At 28.1% G+C, this 12328-nt stretch overlaps 1 protein-coding gene across 6 annotated transcripts in view; it reads right to left on the minus strand.

Moving 5' to 3' along the window:
• Positions 1-243: 243 nt before the first annotated feature.
• LOC142318754 (uncharacterized) overlaps positions 244-12328 on the minus strand; it is a 90514-nt gene continuing 78429 nt past the window's right edge. For 5 of the 6 annotated variants that reach the window (XM_075355201.1, XM_075355192.1, XM_075355219.1 and 2 more), the window contains 2 exons: positions 9777-9831; positions 244-3364 (listed from right to left, as the gene is read on the minus strand). In XM_075355201.1, the coding sequence (XP_075211316.1) occupies positions 3254-3364; positions 9777-9831 (166 nt within the window). In that variant the 3' untranslated portion in view covers positions 244-3253. Of the gene's footprint in view, positions 3365-5562; positions 5627-9776; positions 9832-12328 lie in introns of all 6 variants that reach the window. The other variant, XR_012755044.1, reaches the window with a different exon arrangement.

Here is a 12328-nt window from a genome sequence, read left to right on the forward strand (position 1 = left end):
AAACAAATGATGACATTTTTAATACTACTTCTTGATGCTAGTAAGGTTGTATTACATGGACCCTTAGACATAGTGACAGTGACGTATTCTAATAATTCTAATATTATTTTCAAGAAAGAATAGACCAAGTATTTTGAATTGCAGCATAGTTAACTATAGGTAAATACTAATAATATAGTTTTACTCTCTTCTGCTTTTATGATTTTTTTTTTTGTTTGGTTTTTATTAAATTTAAACAGAAAGTAAACATTTTAGCTCTAATTTTATTCAAAATTCAAGGTATAGATACAACTAACAATATCCAAATAAAATCATTCGAATACATTACCTAAATATATATATATTACTTAAAAATACATAACTTATTTCACTGAATATAATCAACAACACAAATTTTACAAGGGGATGAGTTATTATTCCTCCCCTAATGCTACATATGATTGGGACATTTTAAATATGTGTTCATACTGTTTTATAATACCAGTTAATGTATCAAATAAAGATACCATAAGTAGTATAAAAATATGAGGATTAATTATTACACACTGACATTATTCATTATAATAATTTAAAATTAATTGTTTATAGAGAGCAAGATTATATTTTGAAAGCTAACTTCAACTTTAACATAAAATAAAATTACCAAAATTTAGACCTTTTCTGCTAATTATATTAATACAACTTTAATGGACACTTAACATAGATTATGAGATGGTTAATGGGAGAAGTTGTGATCAATGTTATGTAAAAAATACTGTAATTTACATTTTTTCAACAACTTATTGTTAAAGTTAAGTAATGATATGAAATACCATAGAGGGGTCAGAATAAGATTAGTTAAGTATGTTTACTTATGGCTATCACAGCCATAATAGTTCATATTTTGAAATTAGTATAATTAAGAAGTTGTGGTTAAATAACAGAAAAGATCTTAATTTTCTATTAATTACCTAAAAATATTTTTCGTAAAATCTACATTTATACATATTATTAATTCATGATACTTTAATAAATATAATACTAAAAAAAGATTTTTGTTTCTTAACTTCAGTCCGGTTCAAAATGTATTCACATTTGTGCACAAAAACACTAAATATATATTGTTTTGAACCAAAGGTAATCAAAATGGTACATAAAATTTAATTAAAACTATTATAAAAAACTTTACTATAGAAGCTCTAAATTTGTTCTTCATGAACAATGAATTGAAAAATATATATTAATGCGTGAAAAAGGAAGGAGTTTACAAACCTAGTAATTATTCTGTAAAGGATATATCTAAATTAAGTCATTATAATATTTATAATGACTATGACCATATGATAATGACTATGACCATCATTATCATATGGTCATTAATAATATTTTTGGGCTGTAGCCTGCAGATGTGTTTGTGAATTTCCTTCTGTTATAATAATGTATTGAGTTTTTGTTCATTATGCGCTGTGTGTATGTGTTTTATATTAGTTTCTATGCTTATATGTGTATGATTTGTTATTACTGTTGGGTAGTTTGATATGTTAAGTGACGTGACTATTTTTTGGTATGTCCTTTTGTGTGTCCATCGAAATGTATATTGTATAAAGTATAGCCAGATCTATGATATAAAAGCTGGGACAATTATTACAGATGATTTTACTATACCACAGATCATTGAGAATATTCAACATCAGAATGAAATTCTTTGTTCACTGAGAACAAATTTAATGCTATAAACTATATTTTTAATAATTATAATTTAAAAATTTGTTAAATAAGCATGTACATCCTACAAAATCCATACTTAGAATTAAATATAAATTTGATTATAATAAATTCATGAAATTCTTATGGTATTTTAAATCTTATAAGAATAAAATGCACCTACTTAAATATTTTTAAAGGAAGACTTAATTTTATGAAGCTGAGGGATATTGAAATTTCAACTAAAACCCTATTGAGAATAAAATATACAATTCTACTTAAAAATATTTCTACATATAAAAACTAACAGGTTATTATTGAATGAAATATTTATATCAACTATAACATGTTATTTATAAAAATAGTTTAAAGAATTTTTTTTTGAAAGTAACATTTTTGTTCTTTAAGGAAGACCTAAAGTGAAATCAGTTTCTAAATATGTAAAAAGGTTTACCCCGGAAATATAAAAAATAAAAATAAAATTTATGTAAGTGAGTTGTACTACTAAACATCACTACTTCTCTATTTATTAATTTGCCCATTCATTTTGGTTTTAATCAATCACTTAACATTTACAACTGTGGAAAATATTATTGGATTTTATAATTTTTATTATGTGCACGGCTAGTTAAAATTTTAATTTATTTAAAACTTTTTCTTGAGTTGAGTTGCTGACACAAAGGAATGTTACTACAAAGTATTTAAAAAATAATAAATGGTTAGGTAATCATTATATTATAAAGTAATAGATTTTCATGAATCTTAAATATGAAAAGGATGAACTGTAATAAAATCTAAAGACCAGGAGAGATGATGAGGAAAACAGCTAACTTGTTTGTATTGTGAAAGAAGCAAGAAACTAACTTGAATAAAAGACTAAACAATTACAGAAAATAATAGAGGTTATAAAAATCAAAATCTGGAAATGGACAATTTTTAAGGCAAGCGTACTACAATAATTGATTAAGACAAGCTTTCAGAAGGAATCTGGAAAAATCAGTCCTATTCCATAGAAGTCATCAGATCCAGAAAAATACCCTTGAACAAAGTTCATTTTTAATATTCTATGGCCTAGATTATTTTCCAGAAAAAATATATTGAGATTATTTTTTATCTATTTGTATTGTTTTTATGAAACTTAAACTACGAACTCAGAACTTTGTATTAACGATCTGAACGATCTGAATGTTTATAGAATCGTTAGATTGCCTATAAGCTTGTAAATTAAGTTTTAGGAACCAGGAGAATCCAAGCTTGGTTTAAAAAAGCAGTTGTTTTTTATATAATGTTTACAAGGAAAGAAATATAGAATTTGATTAAGTTGTAATGAATCACTTCTAAAAAATAGACATCAATAGTAAAATATCAATTGCAAAATTATACCTTAATTGCTTTAAATGATACCAAAAATAAATCTGCATTAAATTTTAAATGAATTCAAATAATTTAAAAAAAAAGAATACAATATTGAAAGATGCTCTAGAATTTAAAACAAAATGATCTAGTTAATGGGAGGTATTTGATTACAATAGAAATAATAATCAGAATCAGTATCACAAATTATTTTATGTTAACTATTTGCCAGAGGTGTTCCTGTATCAAAATTATGACTGCTTCGAGTTAATTTTGATGAATTTTCTTGATCAATTAACACTGACAGTGCTTCAAGAGATTTTCTAACCTGAAAAACATGGATAACATAATTTAATGATAGGGTACATAATATAAATCAATTCTATATTACAGATTATTACACATTATTAATTAATATGTACATTACTTTTGTGTACCCAGACAATTAATTTTGGTGAGTGTACTTTTGCCAAATCAATATAATCAGGCCAAGCAAGAAATGTAACATCAGTGTAAGACGTATATACTCCTCTGTCTGTCTGTAGCACTTTCAGAGTGTTAACTCCATCATCAGCTGACCAGTTTTTATAAAATACACATAATTAATAAGTAATTAAAAATATATATTTTTTTAAATCGTGTAGTTAAAATTGATACATTCTTTATCTTACCATGGTACATAAAGGAAATTTTTAATATGTCAATAGAGTATACATACTAACAACTCTAAAATTTCAACTATATGTTTTTTTTAAATAAAACTATATCTAAATATATATTTTATTTATAATTATGTGTATTTTATAAAAAATGGTCCACTGTTGATGGAGGTAAAGCACTGAAAGTGCTACAGACAGATAGGCGAGTGAATATTCTTACCTTTTATTGAACTGTCATCTGGTGGATTTAAATACGAGGGCTGTTTTTTTTCCAACCTCCAATGGGTTATAAAAAAAGGCACATTGACATAACAAAATGATTTTATTACTAAAAGTTGAGTATAGTTGCTCCAGAGAATTAATGGCAGACAACTACATGACAATGGCAGAGATTATGGTGGGGGGGGGGCGCAACCGCACTACGCGCAGACCTGGCTCCCACCTATTTCTTGTTTACTTAGATGCACGATGGGAGATTGCAAATAAACAGCCCTCATATTTATTTGTTAATAATTATTTGATACAGTGGTATATAATGTAACAAAAAAAAACAAAACATAGTATATACATGTGCAAAAAAAAAAAAAAAATATATATATATAATATATATTTAACCTCATTATATATGAGATTAAATAGTTATGCAATAAAAAATTACACCTCAAACTCATACACACATTTGAGATAATGTTTTAATAACCTTACTGAAAGTAAACAGTTGGGTAGAAATAAAACTTGCAGGCACACACATACACATTCACACATACACACACACACACACAAACACACACACACACACACACACACACACACACACACACACACACAAACACACACACACACACACACACAAACACACACACACACAAACACACACACACACACACTGTATCCTGAAATTATAATTTTAACAGAGATTTGGATAATGAGTAGTGAATCACATTTATACATTATAGCAAATTATATTTTATATTTAAAATGCAATGATAGGTATAGTGCTGAAAGGGGGGTTTGTAATGTACGATAAATTAACAATAAAAACAGACAGTTTATCTTTTATATATGAAACAGGTTACTAATTGGAAGGTGACTAATTGAAACTGGTATTTAAATCAAAGTTACAGTTTTCAATATATTTGTTGTATAGTGATTACATTTTTTTCATCAATATCAATATCAAGAGATATTTTTGAATAAATTAAAAGAATATTTTAAATTGCTAAAAAAATTAAATGAATAATGTTTTACAAATTGGTGTTAATGCAAATATCCTAAAAAACTCCAGTTTAGTAGCTGAGTATTATACTTTGCTGAGTGGTTTAGAATGCTTCATGACTGAGTGTACAGTCACAGGATCTGAAACATGTATTCATCATGTTTAAATGAAGGTAGGAGATTCAAAATTGCAGTTTCCAACTTAGCCCCATTTCTGAGCAAATTCTATTTAAAGATTTTTGATTGGTTCTAATAGATTATTTGCATCCCTAAATTACAACAGCACCAGAAACCAATTGGCAAGCATCCAGTCTCATAATCGAGAATTGGAGTTGGAGTCTAATTGAGTTGGAGTCTATTCTTGTTTTTTCTAATTTTAATTTTTTTTTATATACAAACACTAATGCAGATGATTTTTTTATTATATAGTTTTTTACAATATTTATAAGAATCTAAAAACTGTATGAATTTTATTCGGTTTGATAATTATTATTTTTTTTAATATAACAATTATTAATCTAAAAATCTTTATGAACATGTTGTAATAGGGATCCCGTAGGGAATGGAAGATTAACAAATAGAAAACAAACAGATTTTGTTTTTTGAATCTTAAAAATGTAATAAATAAATTTATTTTAATTTTCAACTTAACTGTTACAATCCAAAAATATTTGTTTTGTTTATTTTTCTTCTTTTTATAGTTATCATCCTACGGACTGAAACAAGCAAACTAAAAATTAAAATAAACTTATTTATTTAATTTTTATAAATCAAAATCTTTTTGTTAGATTAACAATTGTTATATTAAAAAAAAATAAAAAAAGTATATAATAATCAGCATAATGAAATTCGTAGATTTTCGATTCTTATAAATATTATTATTATAAATACTATACAATGAAAAATTAAATAAAATACTACATATTATATAGTATAATAAAAAATCATCTGTACAGATGTATTTGTTGTATAAAAACTTAACAAACAAATAAGTTTTCTTCTTGATTTACCATCACAAAAAGCAACTAACAAAGCACAATTTCAAAATATACAGAAAACTAAAAATAACACACTTATTTCAACACTTCAACACTTCAAAATATACAGAAAACTAAAAATAACACACTTATTTCAACACTTCAAACACTCAACCTCACTAAACATTAGCAGCTAGAAGCATGATCTAAAGATTATCAATATACCCATGTAATCTGAAGTTCTTGTGGAGAATTCAACACTATAAAATATTTAGCATATTTAAATGAATATAAAATGACACTCACTGATTTGTGCCTTTATAAAAAACCAATAAAACAAAAATAATCAAAACAAAGAATACAAAATTCTTACATATATAAAGATCTAGAAAAAATATTATTCATAAATTTATAAAATTTGAACGTCAAGACAACAAAACAAACCACTGTACCCAAAAATCAAGTTTCAGAAATATACAATCTGCTGCTCTGATTACACAAAGTTCTGTACTAAAAAAATATGGAGCTGCTGTTGCAAGTAAACATATAAAAGTACTCTACAGAAATATAGTCAATATTTGCCAACCATCACTTCATAGAAACAAATCACTAACTTACCAATATAAACAATAATCCAAAAAAGGCCATCTAAAAAATTTAACTATTTGTTTGTATACTATGAACTACACAAATGAATAATGATGCTGAACTCTGATATATTAGTGAACAGATATAATACAAAACCAATACACTTTTTGATTATATACTAAATATATTCAGGGATCCCTAGATTTACACTAATTCATCCCTGAAAATTTTCTATTAAAACCGCATAAATCAAAACTGCTTTCTCATAAAAAGGAACAGTACAGTACTGTACTACTGTACAGTATAGTATCTGTATGTGTATGTATTTAATAGGCTAAATTAGTAATTATTTTTTGCAGGTAGAAGACATAATTTTTAGACAGTTTGTCTAAACATGCTTTAATTAATAGAATATAAATCCAATCCAGTACAGAAAATATGATTACATACAGTACAGTATTATTAAAAAAATAGTTACCTTAAAATAAATGTATATAGGCCTAAATACAATAAGGAATATTAAAAAAAAACTTCTGATTTAGTTCGCTTTGGTTTCTTAAAATAACTGTCCAGTTTACTCTGTTTTGCTGATAGCTGCAACTGATCTAGCACCATCTTGTAGCATTTCATATCACTTAACAGTCCACTTACAACTTTTGTATTTTGTTCTTGATCAGGAACATTTTCAGTTGCGTAATCAGAAAATTTTTTGATGTATTCTAATGCCACCTGCAATCCTTTTACTATTAACTGTGGCTGAGAAAGGGGAGGATGAGGTTGAAGATTCATGGCTGTCAATTTTTGATGACCCTGATTTAAATGTGTCATTGCTATTTGAATTGTCATCTAGCTGCTCATTTGGCAACTTGGCCAGTGCTGACAAGTCTTTGTTTTCTAAAAGTTGTTTATCTCCTTCCACAAGATAATTTATATCTTCAGCTCGAATTTGAGCCCTACACTGCTGGTGAGTTGCATAACTTCATTATTACTAGTACTTGTAATTCCTTTTCCGATATCGCTGAATGCAGTTTGATCTTGATCATCATCTTGATACAGCTTGGGCCATACTCTACAAAGTGTACTCTCTTTGATTTCATTCCAAGCTTTTTAAAAATTGTGTACAGCATGAAGGATATTATATTTTTTCCAGAACTTTCGCAAATCACAGATTTCATTGCTTGAACTCAGAAACCACCTGAGAAAATGTTTTTTAAGACAGTAAGCAATGAATGTGGTTATCAATCCTTGATCGCATGACTGTATCAGTGATATATTTGCAGGCATATAAACGACTTTTACATGCAAATTAATTGCTTTCAATTCCTTGGAGTTGGATGTCCTGGAGCGTTATCGAGTAGTAGAACGGCTTTGTGTGTAAAATTGTTTTTCGTGTAAAGATTTTTTAGTTGCAGGCTAAAACAATTCTTAAATTGGTCAGAAAAAATGCACCTCGTTACCCGTGCTTTTTGGTTGGATGTCCAGTACATGGGAAGAGATTGTTAATTCCTTTAAAAGCATGCAGATTTTTTGAGTGATATACTAGCAATGGTTTTAGTTTACAGTTCCTCTTCGCATTTCCTCCAAATAAAAGTATTAATCAATCTTTAGATACTTTAAAACTGGGAATATGGCGTTCTTCTTTTTCAATAAAAGTATGTTTAGGTATCTTTTTCCAGAGAATTGCCGTTTCGTCAACATTAAATAGTTACTGTGATGTATATCCTCCTTCTTTCATGATAATTTGGAGATTTTTAAAAAAAATTTTTGGCTTCTTCATTTGCACCAGCTGTTTCATATTGAATCAAAATGCCATGCAGGTTTGAACCTTTTCTAATTTTAAAAAATTTTCAAACTGTCCTTTGCTTGCACTGAATGGGTTGATATCTTCAGCACGGTATTTAGGTCTTAATAGTTCACGCAAACTTAATGCTCTTTCACAAATAGTAATAGTTTTCATGGGAATCCGATGTTGAGTACAATCTTCTATGAAAATGTTCAAAAGTTTTTGAAGTTCAACCATTAAAGGAGATTATAAATAAGACATTCGTGAACCCTGAACAGGAACAGCATTTTTTCCAGCAAACTGCTGATTTGACAAGGCCCAGATGATTTGCGATATCAATGTTTCATAAACCATCATCATGGTTTTTTATCACCTCCAACCCTTTGTCTCAAGAGTGATAGTTTTCCTTCTCTTTACCATACATTTAAGGTCAGACATAGTTAAAAACACGAAAAATATAAAATAAAACAGTAATATGTAAATAATTCACAACAAAATCCTAAAATATCTCATACAATAAATTACAAATACTGTACATACTGTAGCCTTTTTATCACGCCTTGAACACAAACCGATCAGAATTATATACTGCATGGTAATGTAACATAAGACAGAAAAATCAACATGACGTATTCTCTGAACAGCTGATGGCTGACTGACTGTATGTTAATAAACCAAACACTTCAATATTACCAAGTGGTTCAACATGCTTCAGTATGCTATTAATGAAAGGGGAAACTATTTCATTGTTTATTGCATTACATGTGTATATAAGTCCATGTTTACTGTTTACCGAAAAACCTTTTCAAGAATTTTTTTGGGAATATTATTTTATATCTTATATACAGTAATTCTAACCGTGTTAATTTGAAATCAGACCCGCTTTAAGTCAAGGGACAGTGTTATAAAATCAACGACAATTCAAAATTGCGTAAATCAAATCACATTAAACCAAGGGATTACTACATTCTTATTTTAGATAAAACTGTCACCAATGACATCAGCAGAAACTACAGAATAAAACAGCAATGTAGAAAATTACAAGAGTGATTGTAAGTGTTACAATGTTTATTATGAAACATTTATTTAGTGTAAAATTGATCTAATTTCTCATTAAAAAATCATTTTTGTTTTTATAAGGCTTCACTCCTAATGGTCATTGACAGACAACATATCAACATATTTATTGTGATCTAGCTTATTATTGATAATGATATTCAGTTTGCAGATGATCTTAATCAACATTTTATAACGTTTATTATACAATTGTCTTCTAACTGTTTATATAACTGTCTTCTTGTACATTAAGGTTAACTGCGTAAAGGCTTCTTAGGCTGCTAAATCAGTTTGTTCATTGCCTTGAATTCTTACAAAGCTAAGAATTTGGCAAATTTTATAATATTCTTAACTACTAATCTGGTTTTAAGGTGTAGTTAAAAAATAATTAATATAAATAACATAAAAATTATTTATATTATTAAGATAGTGTAAATATTGACAAGATTATTAATCACTTACTTTTGAAATGTGGTGTAAATTTGAGCTGAGAAACTCCTGTATTTGCATCATAGATCTGAAACAAATTATATAACATAATTTAAAACACTAAAAACAAACACAATATTTTTTTACTTTTAAGAAATTAGTATGTATTTAACACAAAAATATTTTCTCAACTCCATAAATTTATGGATATAAAAAATTTATGGGCGATTGAAAAAATGAAGAATAAGTAGATAATGTTAGCTGATTACAATTTTTATGAATTATTACTGGACTAGAAAATAAATTATAAAGTTTAATGTTTTCAATATTTGTATAATATTTATGTAATAAATATTTTACATAATACTTTTAATTCCATAAAATGTCCACAGATTTTTTTTATAGTTTTTCAAGAGTCTACATGGCTACTGTTGTAATCAGTTCATTTGTTAAGTTAATATTTAAGGTGTGGGGAGAATTGATGAGATCAAATTCACAAATGAAGTACTGTGGGATTAGAAGTTTGTTAAAAAACCACAGTTAATTGTATGAAGTTGGACTATATCTGTTTTATAAAAACATTAACAAGGGAGAGAAATATTATTTTAAGAAATCTGAGATATTAAACTAAAAATTTCTCTTCTCCAATCTTTATGAAGTCTGCCGACAATGTAATCACCTGATAAATTTATAGATTTTATATTTCCTATTCTTATTTCTGGTATATTTTACAAAGGTAAGCAGTATACTGTACCAATTTCATAAAAATTTAGTAATTTATCAGAAATCTATATAAATGAAAATGTAAATGTTTGTTCAAAGTCTTATATCTCCAAAAGCTCTTCACTGATTGCTTTAAAATTTTGACACAACGTTGCATTCGAATACATGTATGTTTTTATATGCCTACTATTATATAGATGTAACACCTGTGCCAGGTAAAAGCATGCTTTTTTTGAAAAACATCACTATCTGTTGGATGCAAAAGCCACACATGCTGCACTATACATTTTACAATTTCATTCCTACGTTTCTTCCGATAGGTGTGTTGCTATAGACTAAACAACTACTGGACCGATTTATGCATGGGGAAAAAGGGAGAAAGGAAAAAATCAGAAAAGGGAAGATGGGGAAAATGGAAAAAAGAAAAAAGCAAAAATGGAAAGGAGAAAAAGAAAAGGGGAAAAGGGAAATAAGTGAAAGATAAATGGGGAAAGGAAAGGTAAAAGGAGAGGAAAATGGAAAAGGAAGAACGGGTAAAAGGGAAAGGTTAAATTTTGTGAAGTTCCGTAATGTTCATTTTGTTAACTTTTAATTGTGTTCATTTAAAAAAAAAAATTAATAATAATGATTATATCTTTCTAATTATTGTTTTCTAGAGATTTTCTAGTTGGCTGTAGGTCTCTGGCTCTAGGATGATCATACTATGAGGTGATCACATTGTGGACAGACTTCATAAAGTTGGGGAAAGAGAAATCATCAGTTTTCTACCTCAGTATTAGTATTATTAGTAAATTAATTCAAATTTAACATTCATTGTGCTGCAAGGTGAATGAATGATAATGTGGTTACATGCATTTCACCAAGATCTTGTCTACCACTTTTTTCTTTGTCTTCAGTTATTTGACTGGTTTGATGCAGCTCTCCAAGATTCCCTATCTAGTGCTAGTCGTTTCATTTCAGTATACCCTCTACATCCTACATCCCTAACAATTTGTTTTACATATTCCAAACGTGGCCTGCCTACACAATTTTTCCCTACTACCTGTCCTTCCAATATTAAAGCGACTATTCCAGGATGCCTTAGTGTGTGGCCTATAAGTCTGTCTCTTCTTTTAACTATATTTTTCCAAATGCTTCTTTCTTCATCTATTTGCCGCAATACCTCTTCATTTGTCACTTTATCCACCCATCTGATTTTTAACATTCTCCTATAGCACCACATTTCAAAAGCTTCTAATCTTTTCTTCTCAGATACTCCGGTTGTCCAAGTTTCACTTCCATATAAAGCGACACTCCAAACATACACTTTCAAAAATCTTTTCCTGACATTTAAATTAATTTTTGATGTAAACAAATTATATTTCTTACTGAAGGCTCGTTTAGCTTGTGCTTTTCGGCATTTTATATCGCTCCTTCTTCGTCCATCTTTAGTAATTCTACTTCCCAAATAACAAAATTCTTCTACCTCCATAATCTTTTCTCCTCCTAATTTCACACAACAATGAACGGCATCATTGTTTCTTCTAAATCCTTTTTACTCTCGGCTAGAATTACTATATCATCAGCAAATCGTAGCATCTTTATCTTTTCACCTTGTACTGTTACTCCGAATCTAAGTTGTTCTTTAACATCATTAACTGCTAGCTCCATGTAAAGATTAAAAAGTAACGGAGATAGGGAACATCCTTGTCGGACTCCCTTTCTTATTATGGCTTCTTTCTTATGTTCTTCAATTGTTACTGTTGCTGTTTGGTTCCTGTACATGTTAGCAATTGTTCTTCTATCTCTGTATTTGAACCCTTTTTTTTTAAAATGCTGAACATTTTATTCCAGTCTACGTTATCGAATGCCTTTTCTAGGTC

This window comes from Lycorma delicatula, chromosome 1 (genome assembly GCF_047948215.1).
Source record: "Lycorma delicatula isolate Av1 chromosome 1, ASM4794821v1, whole genome shotgun sequence".
In the NCBI taxonomy this organism is placed as follows: Eukaryota; Metazoa; Arthropoda; class Insecta; order Hemiptera; family Fulgoridae; genus Lycorma; species Lycorma delicatula.